Genomic DNA, 19,472 nt, shown 5'->3' with positions numbered 1-19,472 from the left:
GCCCAGAGTCCTGAAAAAGGGTAGCTTAGAACCCTAAGAAGGATTACTCCAGAATCCTGAGAAAGGTTCCCTCAAAATTCTGGGCGGGATTGCCAAAGAAACCTGTGAAACTTGAGAGAAATGTATCTAGAAGCCTAACAGGGGTTTTCTAGAAAATCTGATAATGGGGAATGGACTTCCCTAGTATTCTGAGAAGGATTCTCTGGAATTCTGAAAGGTATTCCCAAACAAAACATAAAAAATGCCTCACATTCCTGAAAGTCATTCCCCCAGAATCTTTGAAAGGACTCCCCTGAACTCCTGAAAGGGATTGTCCTAGAATTCTGAGAGTAATTCATCAAGAATACTTTAAATTATTACACCAGAATCTCAAGAGAATCTTCCCATGATCATGTCAAGGAGTATTTTCCCTGATAACTAAGAGGAATTCTCCAAGGGAATTCTCCCAGAATTCTGAAAGGATAACTTTGAGATAAAGACTAGAATCTTGAAAAATATAGCCTAAGAATTCCAAGGATTTCTCCAGAATCATGATGACGGTGATTACCCCAGAAAGCTGATTTTTTTTTCAGATTATCTTGGGAAGTGTACCCGCAGAATACTCAGTGATATTCCCCCAGAATCTTAAAAGGATCTTACGCAAAATCCTGAGAAGGATAACTCTTGAATCTTGTATGGGATTTCAGAATCTTGAGAGGAATTTCGCCACATTTCTGGAAATATTGCGTATGATTCTCCAGGAAGTCTGAGAGAAGTTCCTGAGAATGCTGAGAAAGATTCCGTCAGAATTTTGAGTGGGATCCTAAGTTAGGGTCTCCCAGAGTCCTTGAGGAATCAACTAGCATTGGGCAAATCTGGCCGAGACATCGATTTTTGTGAATCGATTCGAATCGTGTCAGCAGAATCGATTCACCGATTGGATACGGAGAAGAGTTTATTCTCACGAAAAGTTTCATCGCCCGGAGCGGGAATCGAACCCTCACCCCATAGTATGGTGCGTTTAGAAGCTTGGTGACCCTAACCGCACGGCTACGAGGCTCCACATTATTTGTCTACATAAATTCAATATCAAAATTTGAGATTGCACATCAAACACTTCGCGAATCCTGTTTGAAAATGGATATAACGTTAAGACAGTGCATTCTGAAAAAAAATGATATTAATAATTTTGAATCGAAAGAAAAATCCTGAGATCCTGAGATTCCACAGAACTTCTTAGATGTATTCCCGTATAATACTGGGATAAATTCTCGCAGACTGCTAAGGGACGATTTCTTCACCCAGGCTTAAGCATTAAACCAGGGTTAACTATATGGGTAAGCCTGGCTTACCAGTTAGGCCGAGGTGAAGAAAACGGCCCTAAGAGAAATTCCTCCAGAATCTTTAAAGAGCCTCCTTAAGAATTGCAAAAGAAGTTACTCTAGAATTTTGAGGGAGATTTCTTCAGAATGCTGAAAATACACCAAAATCCTGAGCGACATTATCTAGAAAAAACCCTAATTAATCCACCTAGCGGTGATGGTACCTTTCTCGTGCTTTAAAATATCCTTTCAACAAAACTCGAGTGACATGTTGATGACATTGACATAAATACAAAATGAAAACTGCTTGCTAAATCTACTCAATATGGATACATTTTATATTAGCATAACATCCAATATTCAGAAATTATAAAACAACGATCCAAAACTCAAACCAAACAAGTGTCATGAAGCCGCAAAATTTTGAAACGTCATTTTAGATTTTCCGGTCATCATTTTATGACTCCGGATATCTACCCCAACTGAACTAACCGCCATCTTGAACATTGAGACACCATCTTGGATGTTCTGGTATTCATTTTTGGACTCTGCACCTAAAATTACATAAAATAGTCGCCGTATTGAATTCTGGCATGTCGTTTATGATTTTCTTATAACCAGTTTTGGACGAAGACCGGCATTCTCCCCCATTCAAACTATAGTCATATTGCAGACCTTGTGAAACAGCGCACAGCTGGGGTTTTCTGATTACAAATTTTGAATTCTGGACATATTTTCATACAAAATATGCCCATAATGCAAGAATTAAAAATCCTATAAAATAGGCACTAACTTGAATACTGGGCCATTATCTTGGACTTTGGATCGCTAGTTTGGATACTCTGGTGGACTTCAAACAAATTTCCCATACCAAATACACTTATTTTACATAGTTTTAGAGCTCAAAATTCCTTAAAACAGCCACCATCTTCTATTTACGCGATCAAATTCTTATTTTTCCATTCAACGTTGACCAATCCTGCTATAACTTTACACCTTAGGAATCTGAAATGGTACGATTTGATGAGATCGCTTTAGTTTTGTCTATATTTTGTTCTCATATATGAGAACTTAGACCTATTCGTCACTGTTGTTCATACCTAATATTTATCAGGCCATTAAACAAAGCCACGATTTAATTTTTCACATGAACGTTGGTTCTGCTACACAACAGCTAGTCTCTAATGTGATCTAAGGCTATTTTCTTGCTAACCGTTCATTAGATTATCAAAAAATCTGCGATCTGGTGTGTCGTATGTATGGGTTTGGTTCATTTTTATACTTGGTAATTTCCGGTGGGATAGCCGGATCTGATTCCATGAGTCATGGACCATGACACTACCGGTTGTCTCAATTATGGTCTGAGAATATTTTATTGCTATTTATTCACCTTTACCTAATCACCGCGATTTGATGTATCGCATGAATGGGTTTGCTTCACTTTTACTTCTAACCACTTTCGAAGCCACAGCTGAACCCGCAACACTACCGGGAATCTAATGTGGTCTGCCCCTATTTTTCCATCAGGTTGTCGATAAGTCGTGATCAGTCTACGTTCTACTGCTCGTGTTGTGTGTAGGTAAGAGGTAACGATAGCGCACGAATGTAACAAAGCCGACTGACACCCGACTGCGGCAACGAAATGAAGGTAGTAAAAAGTGTCGAATGTTTACAAGACTGGTCGTGATTTGATGTACCGTATCCATGGGTTTGGTTAAATTTTACATTTTACTACCCGGATCTGATTCCTGGTAACTACCGGCTGAACCAAATATGGTCTAACATTATTGTCTTGTTAACTGCTCATCGGTTAACCAAAAACGCTGCAAATTGAAGGTGTCACATGTAGGGTTTGACAATTTCGACGGGACTCTCTGAACCAATTCCGGACCACTACCCGTGACGTAAGGCTATTTTCTAGCTAACTGTTCATCAGGTTATCGCAAAAGCCACGATTTGATGTGTCACATGCCTGGATTTGGTTCACTTTTACATTTGGCCTCTTCCGGCCACTCAAAACCGATTCCGAAACACTTGCTGACCGTTCATTAGGTAATCTAAAAAGCCGCTATTTGATGTGACGCATGTACGGGTTTGTTTCTCTTGCAGATTTAACCACTTCGGCGGGAACCCCGGAACGGGTTCCGGAACACTACTGGTTCAGATATGATCTGAGATGATTTTCCTGCTCATTATCCATCAGGTCATCGAAAATGCCGTGGTTTGATGTGCCGCATGCATGGGTTTGGTTCAATTGTATATTTGGCCACTTCCAGCGGGACGCATAGAACCGGTTTCGGAACACTACCGGTTCAGATATGATCTGAGACTATTTTTCTGCTTACCGCTCATCAGGTTATCGAAAATGCCGTGGTTTGATGTGTCGCTTGCATGGGTTTGGTACAATTGTAGGGTAATTGTTCCCATCGATGTGATAGTACCTAATGTTGCGGTAATGGCCAATTGAGCACTTTTTCGACTGAAATGTTACCAAAAGGTATTTTTAATAGATGTATTGTGCTTAAATTATGAGATTGCACCATTTGTTTGCTTAAGATTTGCCCAAAAACCTATTTATAAAAAATATTTTCCTTAATATGTTTGCTGCTGTGTTCCTATTGTTGCGGTAGTGTTCCTAATGTTGCGGTATCCCATATAATTTCAATGGGATACCGCAACATTAGGAACAAATACCGCAACATTAGGAACAAATACCGCAACAATAGGAACACAATGTTCTTTTAGATAAAAACGAATAAAATGCTCATAATAACCTCAAAGTGGCAATATTTCGTTTTTTTTCCGTAGATAAAGGATAGATTTTATAATTTTCAATTCAATCCATGTAAAAAATTTGCTTGGGGCGATACAATTGTGGTTTAAGCATGAACCCAGTGCTTAACTCCTCCATGATCGGATCAATTACCCTATATTTGGCCACTTACAGCGGGACGCTCAGAACCGGTTCGGGAACACTACCGGTTCAGATATGGTCTGAGACTATTTTCCTGCTTACCACTCATCAGGTTATCGAAAATGCCGTGGTTTGATGTGTCTCATGCATGGGTTTGGTTCACTTTGATATTTGCCACTTCCGGCGGGACACCCGGAACCGGTTCCGGAACACTACCGGTTCAGATATGGTCTTAGACTATTTTTATGCTTACCGCTCATCAGGTTATCGAAAATGCCGTGGTTTGATGTGTCGCATGCATAGGTTTGATGCATTTTCATACCTGGTCCCTTCCTGGGGTACAGTTCCGGAACACCTAAATGGCCATATCTCCGGAACGGCTGAACCGATCCGAACCATTTTCAATAGGAAACAATGGGACCAGATTCCGCGTCGAATGAACCATCGGTCATTGAAATCGGATGAGGTTTACTTCTTCCACATTCTTGAGATAAATTCATCTAGAATACTGAGAGAGATTCTCACAAAAATATGTTCGGATTCCTAGGATAGTTCCCCAAGAAACTTAAAAGAAATCACCCTGAATCCTAAAAAGGGTAGCTTAGAACCCTAAGAAGGATTACTCCAGAATCCCGAGAAAGGTTCTCTGAAAGTACTGGGCGGGATTGCCAAAGAAACCTGAGATATACTCTCACAGAATTCTGGGAGATAGAACCCCAGAATCTTTTGAAAAAATCCTCCAGAATCATTTTCAGTATTCTCCCAGAATTTCCAAAACATCCTGGGTGGAATCCATTAGAATGCTGAGAATAATTCTGCCAGAATTTCAAAATGTATTCCCCCAGAATCTTAAAAGGATCTTACGCAGAATCCTGAGAAGGATTCTAGTGATCCTGTGTGGGATTTCTCCAGAATCCTAAGAAATATTCCCCCAGAATTTTAAGAGGAATTGAAAGCATTGAGAGAAATTTTAGAGGAGTTCCTGAGGATCCTGAGAAAGATTTCATCAGCGGGATCCTAAGTGAGGGTCTTCCAGAATCCTAGCCCAGACCAGCCAGAATTTTCTTATAATCCTGAAAGGGATTTGAAACTTGGTAGGGAACCCTGGTAGGGAATACCCCAAAATCCTGAAATGAATTTCCTTAGAATCCAGAGATTTCCTAGAATTCTGATAGGTATTCCCATATAATACTGTTGAGTAAAAATCCTCCGGAATTTTTAAAGGGACTCTTGCATAATTATGAGGTTTCCTCTAAAATTCTGCGAGAGATTCCTCCAAAACTCTGAAAATTAACCTACCAGCATCCTGAGAGACCTTATCCCAGAAAAGAGAGAAAAACTTTTCAAATAGGAATTCTCTCTGAATTCTATTAAGGATTTCCCTAGAATTCTGGGGGAGATTTCTCCAGTTTTCTGACAAAGATTCTCTCAGAATCTTTAGAAGAATTCTTCCAGAATTCTGAGGGATTTCTTCAGATACCCGAGATGGATTCTCCCGAAAGAAGAGAAGTTTTCCTCGGGATTCTCCCAGAATGCTTAGACGGATATCCCCAGAACTCTCTGACAGATTCTTCCAAAATCCTGAGAGGGATTCTCTTAGAATCCTGAGAGAAATTCTCATGCAGTATTGAAAGACATCCCATTAGAATCCCCAGAGATTGCCCCATAACCCTGAGAGGGCTCCTAAGAGGGGATCTTTCCCATTATTAAGAAACATTCGTCTATAATTCTGAGAGGCATACTCCGAAAAAAAAGGTTAAGAATCTATTCAGAATCATTAAAAAAAAAAAATCATATTTTTGAATCGAAAAAAAAATCGAATGTAAAAAATTGATTCGGTCGATTTTGTGGGGCCTTAACATCGATTAAAAAAATCGATTAATCGGAACAAAAACATCGATGTTACGAACATCGATTCAAAATTGCCCAACGCTAGAATCAACCCAGATCATCCAGAAATATCTTAGAATCCTGAAAGGGATTTCACCCTTGTTAGGGAACACTGGTAGAGAATACCCCAATATCCTGAAATGAATTCCCACAGAATCCAGAGATTCCCTAGAATTCTAATAGGTATTACCATATAATACAGCTAAGAAAAAATCCTCCATTATTTTTAAATGGGGCTCTTCCATAACACTGAGGATTCCTCTAAAATTCTGTGAGAGATTCCTTCAAAATACTGTAAATTATCACACCAGCATCCTGGCAAACCTTATCCCAGAAAAAAGAGAAAGGCTCTTCCAATAGGAATTCTAACTCAATTCTATTAAGGATTTCCCTACAATGCTAGGAGAGAATACTCCAGTTTTCTGAGATGGATTCTCTTAGAATCTTTAGAGGAATCGTCCAGAATCCTGAGGGAGTTCCTCAGATTCCCGATATGGATTCTCCCTGAATCCTGTAATAGATTGTCCCAGAATCTGGATGTCTCAGAATCCGGAGAGAAGTTTTTCCTCGGAGTTCTCCCAGAATGCTTAGACGGATATCCCCAGAACTCCCTGGCGGATTCGCCTAGATTCCTGAGAGAAATTCTCCTGTAGTATAGAAAGACATCCCGTTAGAATCCTGAAAGAGATTGCCCCAGAACCCTGAGAGGGATCCCAAGAGGGGGATCTTCCACATTATTAAGAAAAAAAATCTAGATTCCTGAGAGGGGATTCCCAAAAAAAAAAAAATGTTCGGAACTTAGAGATGGACTGACCTAGAATCCTGAGAAGGATGCGCTGGAACCCTGAAAGGGAGTCTCTAGACCATAAGATGCATTCCTTCAGAATCGTGAGAAAGATTCACTTAGACTCCTGGTAGGAATTTCCCAGGGAACCTGATATATACATATAAATCGATTAATCGAAACAAAAACATCGATGTTGCGAACATCGATTTAAAATTGTCCAACGCTACTTCACATACACAGCCATGCATTTAAACAGTCCTTGGAATTGATAGAACTGACTACTTCTATCATTTTTCTTATCATTTTTCATTACTACAAGTTTTATCGAAGTATCATCATCGGAGACATATTACAAGCATTAAGCGGCCAGGCCTACTGTGCTGCGATATGAAAAGTTGCTGTGGAAACCAAGCTTGGTTCTGCAGGCAAGGATGCATGTTTAAGTAATAGCTTTATCAGTTCAACTGCAGAGGAAAATACCTGATTTTGATTACAGAATTACAACATGTTGAACGTGGATAAAAAATATACAACATGTAGAAAATCTGAAATCGTAAATTTATCTGTATTATACAGATTTTTGTGCATCCGTACGGAATTCGTTTTACATGAATTTTTTTTTATTTATTGATACAATTCGTAGCTATACCAATACCAGAAATAGTAATTTTTGAGCTAAAGAAGCTATTTTATTTTTGTATGGGATACAGAATTTTCACCCAAATTATGTATGGGATACAGATTTTTGAAAAAAAAAAATATCATCTGGCATCCCTTTACCTATTTAAGATACCGTAAGATGGGGGGAAGTTGATCGTTTTTCCTCCATTGTTTTCAATAAAATCTGGTACAACGCATATGATTCCATATGATACAGAAACTGCTACGTTTTGTTAAAAATGTTTAAATGAAATGTAGACGCCTTGTGCATTCAACGTCTTGTTAATTAAATGAGTAATTAAAATCTTATTCAATATTATATAGCATGAGTTACCTTCAGCAGCATACCTACAATCAATCGTTTACTGACCGATTTCCATATCTCTCACGCCCTTTTTCAGCCAGATCGCAACACCGGTAACCCATTTGAAGCGTGCTGCTAAAAGCAACGGTCAACACCAACCGACAAAGCTTCATTCAAACTCTGAAACACTTGGCCCAACAGAATCAAATTCTGGGGGAACTAGTTTTCTGAAGAGCATCTTGTAACACGAAGAAAAAATCCGAATCATGTCACGAAACCTGTCTCCTTGCTCCGACCTGTGTAATGCAAGTCACAGTGAATCCCATCGCCACCGGTAAGTGTTCAAAATCTCGTTATTCAAATATCACGCCCTCCGGCACTCTGCCACTCTTGTAACATTACCTGCACCTGAATGGGAAGCGCACACACCTATCCCAACGGCCAACGTTGACAGTGGTCAGGAATCTTGTTTAAATCATCCCGAGATTCCCGAGCCCCTCTCGACGTCCTCTTCACCACCACCGGTGAAGAAGCTCCTCAACCAACAACGTCTTGTCTCAAGTGTGTGGTAGGGTGAGGTGGGGCTTCAGTTCAACCATTCACACATAACACGCCAGAACGTCTCAGTTTTTCTCCATCATACTCTACTCGTTTACTTATTTCTACATTCTCTCAGCAACTGCACATTTTTCACCCGACGACGGAGATCGGCCACCACACATGTTTGCCGTCGTCGTCTTACGTTGACCAGCAGCAGCAGCAATAGGAGCAGAAGCAGAAGCGCGCTGACGCTGGTGGTCATGGTGCTCGGAGTGCTACTGGCTGCATTGGGTTCAGTAACGATGGCACCGACGACGTCGGGTGACGGGAATCTTAGCATAACGGTGAGTAACAATCTTTCTTTTTTGGGGGACGACGACTGGTAAGGGGAGGTGCATTCTATGTGTTTTAGCAATGGTTGGGGCAGTGACGACAGTAGCAACAGCTGCTTCTAAACCGTCTTAGCAGAATGCATCAAACGGGCATAGGCAGTTCTAGGGTTCTACTTCGGAGGTGTAGAATCGTCATGGTAGATGCCGGAGTATCGTCTTAGCCGGTCCCGAATGGTAACTTAACTATTTGGGGCAAGATTTGGGGTCTGAATTTTGTACAAGCGTTATTAAACCTGTCTATTTCTGTAGTTTTCGGCCTGAAAACATAAAAAGGGTGAAAGAGGCCCAATGCCGTGTGCAGAAGAAGCGAGGGGGGAGGGAGCGTTAACCCGAATCCCACCACCTCCCCTTCTGCGTCCGGACCTCTAAGGCTTCTGATGGGCAGCTTCCAATTCTTCTGAAGATAAGCTTCCAAGGCTTCTAAATTGAAGCCTCCAATGTTTCTGAAGAGAAGACTTCAATTATTCTGAAGTGTAACACCATATTCTTCTGGAAAGAAGCCTTCAATTCTTTGAAAAAGAAACCTATAAGGCTTCCGAAGAGAAGCCTCCAAGGTTTTTTAATAAAAGTTTCCAACGCTCCTGAAGAGAAGCCACCAAGACTACTGAAGAGAAGCCTCCAAAGCTTCCCAACAAACATATTTACTGTACAAAGGCTAAACAAACCGCTCTTAAGCATAATTTTAAGGAAATTTGCTGAATGATCTGTTATTCATCTATCATTTTTAATTCGTTTGTGAAGAAAAGCCTTTAAGGTTTTTGAAAAAAGGCCTTTTTGGCTTTCAAAGCTTCTGAAGAGAAGCCTTCAAAGCTTCTAAAGAGAAGCTTTCAGGGCTTCTGAAGTCTTCAAGGATTCACAAGAGCGGCCTCTAACGTTTCTGAAAAGAAGCCTAAAATTCTTCTAAAGCGAAACTACTACTCCTTTGAAGAGAATGTTCCAATTCTTCTAAAGATAAACCTTAGAGACTTCTGAAGAGAAGTCTTCCATTATCTAAAGAGAAGCCTCCAAGGTTTCTGAAGAGAAGCCTCCAAGGTTTCTTAATAAAAGTCTCCAACGCTCCTGAAGAGAAGCCACCAAGACTACTGAAGAGAAGCCTTCAATGCTTCTGAAGAGAAGCCTCCAAAGCTTCTGAAGAGAAGCCCCCAAAGCTTCCCAACAAACATTTTTACTGTAGAAAGGCTAAACAAACAGCTCTTAAGCATAATTTTAAGGAAATTTGCTGAATGATCTGTTATTCATCTATCATTTTTAATTCGTTTGTGAAGAAAAGCCTTTAAGGTTTTTGAAAAAAGGCCAAAAATTTCAAAGCTTCTAAAGAGAAGCCTTCAAAGCTTCTGAAGAGAAGCTTTTAGGGCTTCTGAAGTCTTCAAGGATTCTAAAGAGTAACCTCTAACGTTTTTGAAGAGAAGCCTAAAATTCTTCTAAAGCGAAACTAATACTCCTTTGTAGAGAATGTTCCAATTCTTCTGAAGATAAACCTTAGAGGCTTCTGAAGAGAAGTCTTCAATTACCTGAAGAGAAGCCTCCAAGGCTTCTGAAGAGAAGCCTCCAAGGCTTGTGAGGAGAAGCCTCCAAGGCTTCTAAAGAGAAGCCTCCAAGGTTTCAGAAGAGAAAACTGCAATTATTGTAAAGAGTAACCTCAAATTCTTCTGGAGTTTCTCATTGAGTTGGATGGAAAATTGATGCTGTAGTACCGCAAAGTAAAATTTTTAAAATCGGAATAACTTACCTGGTAGACAAATTTCTGCACTGGATACAGTTCCGTATTGTGATTAGGTGTCTGCCAGGACTTATTGACTACCGATGTATTTCATAGGGTGGGTGGATGGCGATGTGTACACTGTATCTTTCTTGCTCATGACTACCCAAGCAGAAGAGAATAACAACAGCATAACAAAATGCGTTATTTTGGCAAAATAACTGCATAATGGAATTAATAATTTTCATGTTATTAACATAACATATTGAGTTATAAACTTGTCTGTCATAAGCGGCAAAATAACAAGTCACATAACAAAAGTTTGTTCCTGAAAAATCAATTTAATAACATGTTTTGTTAGTGGCCATAAGCGCCAACTTAGGGGGGGGGCAAGCATCGTTTTGCCCCCCCAATATTTGACGATTTTTCGATTTTCCCATGCAAAAAATCGAAAAAAAAAACAGGCTTTGCCCCCCCCAATAATTTGGCCAAGTTGGCGCGTCTGTTAGTGGCAATAACAACTCAATAACAGTGAATTTGGGAAATATTTCAATAACAAATTTTGATATTAAAGAGTTATTGATAACATTCCGAAAGCAAAATAAGGGTAAAAACTAACTTTTTTTACTCATTTTTGGGTAATTATTTTAAGTGTGTTATTCTATTTTTAGAAAATAATAGGTCACATAAAAAAATTCGAATTCATTATAAAACTTACAAACATGGACGGGATTTGAACCTCCAATCCTGCTATCGTAAATTTTCAGTCGCCTTTACCAATGAGGCTATCACAGCACTTGCAGTGAGGGACGATAGAAGCTTTACTGGTTCTACGTATTGCCAGTTTCCCTATTCCCCCATTTCATGTTTGCCAGTCGCAGGACAAAAATAGACAGAGATTTGAATGCAAGATCAAACAATGAACCTCTCTCTCTTACGAACAGCGCCATCGCGGTGCGCAGACATGCGCACTGAAACACTAATAACAGTGGTGGCGTTCGCATGGCCCGTCGTCGGCTGTTTCGGAACAAAGAGAACGACGAAAAAGTTGCTAGTCGACTATTTATGATTGAGCTTCGTCATGGGGTGCATTTTGGCGGTGACAAAGATTTTTTCCAATAGAGGTAATAAACTATAGAGGGAGAATGTCGCTGGCGTCACCGCCGCAACATCTCTTGCTGGCGAAGATAGGGAGGGATATAAGTGTCAAAGCAAAAAAGTATGCAGTTAGACAGATAGATACCCGGGATGTTTGCGAACGAGAACAAAGGGAACAGCAGCGACATTCGTCCTCTATAGTTTATTAACTCTATTTTTTTTTCCAGACGGAGATGATTTTTTTTATTTTTTGTTTTGTTCGCGTTGTGAGAACGGCGATTATACACGTACCTACGTGAGCGAAGGTAAAAGGTAATTATATCATATGCCGATATGATTACTTCTGCAGATGCTGTTTAGTTTTATTCTGTTTTAGATTATTTTTAGTAATGAAAAAAGATATTTATGACATAATGTCAAACAATATATGATCGAATAATAATAGATCGAAAGAAAAAAGTTATAATAGACAAATGCAATCATCAATTGAGCAGAATTGTCTGTATAGTTGACATTTTTATTGATTAGAATTATTTAGTAGGTATCATATTTGCTATCTCCACTCTCACTAACATTCATTACTTCGTAATACATAGTCTGTTCGGTACTTTTTGACGTTATAATTAGAGGTTAGAATAGCAGTACTGTTAAAATGACATATAAATTCAACTAAGTTTACTCAATTTAGAGATAAAAAAAAACTCATTTGCAGATGTATCACTTTTTGAAGCTAAAATTTTACTTAACCAATAAGAATTGGGAATCGTAGAAAAGTGATAGGAATTTGGCACCGTAACGGGACTGGGATATTGAAAGAAGGAAATTAATACAAAGATAAACATATCAATAGCTATGATGCTATATTTACCCAAAACTCAAATTATAGTAATGAATGAAATAAAAAAATACGGAAGAGTGTGATGAAATTTCTAGAAGTTGCAATGCCTTTATTTTTTATTTCATAATATGAAACAGCAGACAATAAAATAAAGAAGGTAAACTATGTAATGGTTATATCTGCGATAAATTTTCTCCGATTTTGACAATATTGATCTCATTTGATCTAGATTTATTTTTTCCATTAAAAACAAATCCGACTGAACCGATCTGGTCATCGTGAGTTAATAAAAAACCCGAATTGCCATACACGTGGAATTTTCCATAGACTAGGTGATTGGTACAAATTAAGTACCTTACCAAGAAAAAAATGTTAAATTTAAATTTATACGTTCAATATGTAGTCCGTCCAAAGTCTTACACCGTACATCAAACCGTTTTTAATTAGATTTTGTTTAAGATTTTATAGAGGCATTTTAAAATCTTCTCCTGTGTGGTAGGGATAGAATTTTTCAAAACACCATCGTTCTTCTACTTCTTCATGCACCATCAAATCACCAATAGCATATCTGCCCAGCCTAGGCCCAAAGTATTGACTTCAAAGTAATCATTACGAAGCATAAATGACAATTTCTTGATTTTGCTTTGGCTGACCAAGCCAAGGTTGACCGTAGCATTTTCATAATTCAAATCTCAATTTGTTCATCGAGCACATGTTCTGTTGTGCTGCACGTGGATGTCAAAGCGTTTTCAATAGTGTAATTACGAAGCATGTTTCACGAGAGACCATATCTTTTCAATACGCTAACTCCAACAACGCCGATATTAGAATAGAGGAGCTTAGAAGCAAAGGGGTGTAAGTTACAAAAACCCACTTTCGAGTAAATGAGCTTTGAAGTTTTTCACCAGTTTTTCATCCCATTCAAAATGTATGGAGTTTCAATATCAACCCAATTTTCTCTGATTTACTGTAATTTTTCTAATCATCATAAAAATAATCTTTAAAAAGTTCCTGTGAGCTTGAAATCTGAAGATTTTTTGATATGTTCAGCTCAAACTCGACAAAACGATCACTTACACCTCTTTGCATCTGGACCCCTCAATAGCATAAGAATATGTTCCAGAAAATTTGGACTTTTGGGAATACCGCGTAACCCAATCGTTCTATTCGCATAACCAATCAATAAAAAAAAAGATTTCTTATTCAAACGAGTCGAAGTTCACTTAAATCGGTTCAAAGTTGAAAAAATATGAGTACTTTTCAGTTTTGAGGGTAGCCGGATACGCTTCCGGCATTCTACGCAATAAAAACAAGCAAAACTGCAGCCCCTCAACAGCAATTGAATGGTTTTTTTTTAATTTTTCAATTACATAGAATAAAGCTGTTTCCTTATAAGCATTTTCTGATCTTTTACCTGCTTTCCATCGACCTTTTGCTCTACAAGCAATGAAAAAAACGAATACTTAATCAAATTTCTCATTTTTTGTAATATAGCTAAAAATTAAAATTATTTCATATTCTGATATAATTATGTTATTTTTGCAACTGATTATTTTGTTCAGTTGCAAAAATAACAAAGTTATAACAGAGTTTGTTCTGATTTATTTGTAACAAAACTAGTTAGAAAAGATTATAATATATTTTGTTATAATTTAGTTTGAAAAAGTTTGAAACAGTCCATGTCATAACGAAATTATAACATAATTTGTTAGTTATATCACATTAAGATATAATTATAATATATTCTTGTTATGTTCATCTAGTCGGGTATGGCCTCCACTTTAGCATCCTATTCTACATCATATATGACTTCGTGATGGCTGAGAATTCTATATATTTAGACCAACATGTGAGAATGCGAACTTCAGTTTCTCTCTTCCCTAATAGGTGTATTTTCAACTATTCATGTACCTATCTTTCAAATAGGTAGATCCGACTTCATCCTCTGGAACGACAGGGAAAACATGTGAAATACAAAATATTTCTGAAAAATCCCATTCAAAACCATCTACAATTTTGGATTCAGCTGTCTGTATTAGCTTCGTTCAAACAAGTTTACTCCATAAGTTTGACATTTTTATCATTGAAATTCACACGTCAAAGGCGGAATCTGGAACGTCCCTTTGAAAACCTTAAAAACCTTCAATATCGTCTGCTATGTTCTCGTTTAGATGTATGCAGGGTACTGCGCAACTTGGGCAGTGGCTGGTAACCTCGCGCCGCCCAACAGGGACTTTGTTTTGTACACTTGTAACTTTGCGCACTTTTCAAAAAATCGTTAAACAGTTTTTCTGGTACATTATGCAAACTTTTTCCCACGGAATACTAGCTAGTGATATGGGGCATGCACTTTGTCCCAGTTTGGATGTAATGATAAATGGAAGAGGAAGACAAATTGATGAGTGAATATGCAGTTGCTTTCCCTCAAATGCTGTAAATAACGTTGTAGAATGACGTAGGTTTTGTTTCAAAATTTGTTTTAGCCTAGATAGCAATACCATAAAGTATTTGTGCACTCTCAATAATACAATAATAACCAAACTTGTTCCACAACAGAATGTAATATTGAAATGTTATTTAAGGGCTGCATACCAATTGCTTGGTCATAACAAAATAAGATTGTCCAACAAAACATGTTATGGAAACGTAATGCCTTGATAATTCAATAATAACAAAACAAGATATAAAAACAGGTTTTGTGATTTCGTAGTTATTAATTTGATATTCCCCTCTGCTCGGGATGGTTGATATTGCAGTCCTCGGTAGTTCTCGGTACTTGGTGCGTCTGCGACTTCGACGACTACGGCTTTTTGGATGACTGATGACGATTCTGACTATTGATGACTAATTTATGGACTTGGACGCCTAGAGTGTAACCTTCGAAGTGCTGGTGACTTGTTCTCTGACGGATGATATTTGACGTGTTTGACTTCGACTCTTCTTCTTTCGACCTCCGCCGTTGGAGGAGTCCTAGGTCTCCCCCACCAGATGGTAGATTGTCTCTTATCGACAGCACACAGCCCTTGGAGATCGCTCGCTGGTAACGCACGATCACAACCTTAATATTTCCGTCAGATCCAGGGTAGACCTCGCTCACTCGTGCCAACTGCCAAAAGTGGCAAATTCTCCTCCTTCAAAATAACCATAGTGCCAACAGCTATGTTGTCCATACCATATGCCTCGTCCATTTCGTCCAATTGTGGAGGTTGGACAGATACTGCTCCGACCATTTCTCCCACAACCTCTGGGTGAACTCCGTTATTCTTTCCCAAGTCGAAGGTCAGGTCTCTGGAACTACACCAAAATCGGGTCCCGGAATGAGCGTCAGCGGTCGCTGGATCAAGAAGTGTCCAGAGGTGAGGACCTCGAAGTCGCCCGGATCGTTGTTGATCGGGGTCAACGATCTTGAATTCAAGATGGCTTCTGTCTGCACCAGCACTGTTTGCATCCTATCGTATTCCAGGCTGCGGGTGCCAATCGTTCACTTGAACCATATCTTGAACTACTTCACCGTCTGATTCGCACAGTCCTCCGAAGCGGACTGGAATGAACCGGAACTCGATTCTGTTCTCTATCGTCTGTCGTAGCACTGCATCCGTGAACTGCTGACTCGCGAACAGCTGGACTAGGTCATCCAACCGAGTGCCGACGAAGTTCGTCGCGTTATCGCACATTATCAGCGATGGTTTGCCACGCCACACAGTGAATCGTTGCAACGTCGTGGGGAATACCTGTGTCGACAGATCGACTGCTAGCTCCAAATGCTCTGCTATTGTAACTAGGCACACGTAGACTGCTACGAAGCATTTGACTGATTGGGCTCGACACAGCGGGTACACGACGTGGAACGCACCGCAGTAATCGACGTCGAAATTCTGGAACGGGAAACATGGCCTGATTTGATCGGGGGGTAGATCGGCCATCAGTTGCTCCTTGATATTCGGTTTCCCACGAAAGCACTGCACGCAATCGTAGACAACCAATTCCGAAGAGATCAATAGTCCTAACGGGTTAAATAATCGAGATGTATCAATCAAAACGCAAATCTTCGTAATCTTTACGGCTTCATTCCAAGCTGGCGAGCTGAATCGGAAGCAACTCGTGCTAGGCTCCCAGGCTATTTGCTGTTAAAATTCCACTTACGCAAGGATTAATCGGAAGACTGCAGGAGATCTACCATCCGAAGAACTGGTATCTTCTTTTCTTCAATGTCGTCTACGCCGGACAGCATATAATGGACGTAGAAATCTTTTTGAGGACCTTTGCCGCAGCAGGATGCTACCTTTCACCTTCATTGCTAATCTCTTCAAACGGTCCTTTGCAGCTGATGATCAGCTGCATTCATCAGTACCATGCGGTACATTTTAGCGACGTCTTCTACATAAGCGAATAAATTATGTCCTGAACAACAGGTCGCACCATTAGAGCATCAATTAGCGAATAATACGAAAATGCGCTTGCATCATCATCGGAAAGCTCCCTCATGTGGTCCATGTCCAGTTATTCGCGCATGAGCTCCGCGTACTGCTTCTTTAGTTCCGGATTCATAGCGGGCTGTCATTCCAGTCCCAAGAAGCGCTTGATTGCTGTAGATCGGGAGTCACCTAGCCACTGGATCTTCCGCTCCTTTTTCGGCAGCGTGGCTACCTATCTCCCTTCTTCGTCCCGGAAAGCTGTACTGTCGAAAACCTCGCAGGCCGATTCTTCGACCGACGTCGTGCTGGTTGACTGGCAAATCTATACTTCCCAGAACCAGGAGAATTGGTCTTGGATCCCCGCCGTCGAACAAACGTGAGTTAGGGAGCACGATGCAGCAGTCGGACTCTCGGGAACCGGACCGGAAGCACGGTGTTTTGTAGAGTCGGGTTGTCGTCTGTTATGCTTCGCCGTTCGTCCTTGAGCAGCTCGGTCCCATCTCGAAGAACTTGGGATCAGCTAACAGCGCGGGATTCGTAAGATTCCACGATGCGGCACAGAAACTGGCAGTCGGCAGTAAAACAATCACCTTCGGCAAAGGCAACGTGGAACGACATCTCTTCGACGAATGAACCGACTGATAGATTGACGTTTCGTCTAACTTCAACTTGCTAGCGATACCTTATGTCATGAGATAATGCTGCGAACACTGGACGAGATTGTCGTCTGGATGGGAACTTCGTGCTGATCAACCGGTTGAGCTCCTCGTAACTTTCCCTCGTATGTCCAGAAAGTCCCCGTATGTCCAGAAAGTCTCGAAATATCTCCTATAGTTCTTATTTTGCAAAATCATGATGAATGATATGTAGCAAAACAGGGTTCAGGGAAAATTACGAACGGACCATTTTCCCGGAGGCACCATTTTCCGGAGGTTTCCGGAATTGCTCCAGTAGTAACCAATATGTCCAAAAGTCTCGTAATATCTGTTTTGCAATTTCTCATCGTAATAGGCTGTTTTACCTCACGCAAATCTGACAGGAAAAGGCCTACTTTCCCACACCTAATTAACAGTGCTGTAATGATTTATTACATCACTGATTTGCGTTGCGTAATGAACCATTCAGTTTTGTTTCAGTTTTGGTCAACTTCTTGATGCTTTCTGGACGCAGTTATGAAAAATTGTGACAACTGCACAGTATAACCTATTATGATCAGATTTTCTTAAACATTGGCTATGAACATCAGTGTGCAGTTGGATGAAAAAGTTTTGTTGAAAACTATCCTCAAGGGTAATTTACGAAATTGCAGAAAACGTTGTACGCAACTCGGTGCAGAACTCGATTTTTCCAGCACTCGTCGTAATTATCCAACTCGGCAAGCCTCGTTCGATAAATGTACGACTCGTGCTGTAAAAATCGTCATTCTGCACCTTGTTGCGTAAACTACTATTGGAGTTCTTGTTTTGAAAAATCATGAAGAATGGTACGTCGCAAGACAGTTTATAGAAAATAAATCACAACCTGACCACTTCTCCGGGGGCACCAGGTTCCGGAGTCCCTCTGGTAGTGGCCAATATGTCCAGAAAGTCTCAAAATATCTTCAAGAGTTCTTGTTATGCAAAATCATGAAGAATGATATGTCGCAAGGCAGGGTTCAGAATAAATCATGAACTGGCCACTTCCCCGGGGGCACCAGGTTCGCGCAGTACATTGGATTGTGGCCAATATGTCCAGAAAGTCTTGAAATGCATTCTAGAGTTCTTGTTTTGCAAAATCATGAAGTGTGATTCGTCCCAAGACAAGGTTCATGAAAAATCACGAACTGGCCACTCCGCCGACGGCACCCACCAGATTCCCGGAGTACCTGCGTTAGTGGTCAATATGTCCAGAAAGTCTCGAAATACCTTCCGGAGTTCTTGTTTTGCAAAATCAAGAAGAATGATATGTCACAAGACAGGGTACATAGAAATCACGAACTAACCACCTCCTCATGGGCACAAGGTTTCCGGAGTATTTCCGATAGTGGCCAATATGTCCAGAAAGTCTCGAAATGCATTCTACAGGGTTCAGAAAAAAAAACATGAACTGGTCCCTTCCCCGGGGGCACGAGGTTCCCAGAGTCCTTCTGATAGTGGCCAATATGTCTAGAAAGTCTCAAAATATCTTCAAGAGTTCTTGTTTTGCAAAATCATGAAGAATGATTTGTCGCAAGATAGGGTTCTCAATCTCATCCTCCGAAAGCAGCTCGATCTCGAGAAACTGACTGAATAAGTTATCTAACGCTTCCAGTCTAACGCTTACTTGTTCCGCATTTTGCTTCGTTTAGAAGCGACTGACGAGCTACTGAACTCCTTCAAGCGATTTCCACAACCGGTGCTCCTGCTTGTTAAGCGGTCGGAGATCAGGCATAATTGAACACAAATCACACTAACGACACCACTGCACTGCACACTCACAAAGCACTTTGATCTCGATGAAGAACTAAGAAGAAACCTCTAAGGCTGGAATCTCAAAAGGATTTCCAAGAAATCCCCTTTAGCAATTCCAGGAAAAACCTTGAAGGAACTCAGAAGGAATCTCTAGAGAAACTCCTGGAGGATTCTCTGAAAGAATTCGTGGAGCAATCCCTTAATG

The 19,472-nt window shown here is 40.1% G+C and overlaps 1 protein-coding gene across 6 annotated transcripts in view; it reads left to right on the top strand.

The window, feature by feature from the left end:
* The window catches only part of LOC109405093 (phospholipase A1), a 154,216-nt gene that overhangs the window by 54,403 nt on the left and 80,341 nt on the right, over nucleotides 1–19,472 (top strand). For 4 of the 6 annotated variants that reach the window (XM_029855354.2, XM_029855352.2, XM_062845056.1 and 1 more), the window contains exons 2-3: nucleotides 7,954–8,190; nucleotides 8,533–8,740. In XM_029855354.2, coding sequence (XP_029711214.2) covers nucleotides 8,123–8,190; nucleotides 8,533–8,740 — 276 coding nt within the window. In that variant the 5' untranslated portion in view covers nucleotides 7,954–8,122. The remainder of the gene's footprint in view (nucleotides 1–7,953; nucleotides 8,191–8,532; nucleotides 8,741–19,472) is intronic. The other 2 variants (XM_029855356.2, XM_029855355.2) reach the window with 1 other exon arrangement.

Source organism: Aedes albopictus, chromosome 1 (genome assembly GCF_035046485.1).
Source record: "Aedes albopictus strain Foshan chromosome 1, AalbF5, whole genome shotgun sequence".
NCBI lineage: Eukaryota > Metazoa > Arthropoda > Insecta > Diptera > Culicidae > Aedes > Aedes albopictus.
The sequence above is the reverse complement of the archived record's forward strand: the minus strand, read 5'-3'. Positions and strand labels throughout refer to the sequence as shown.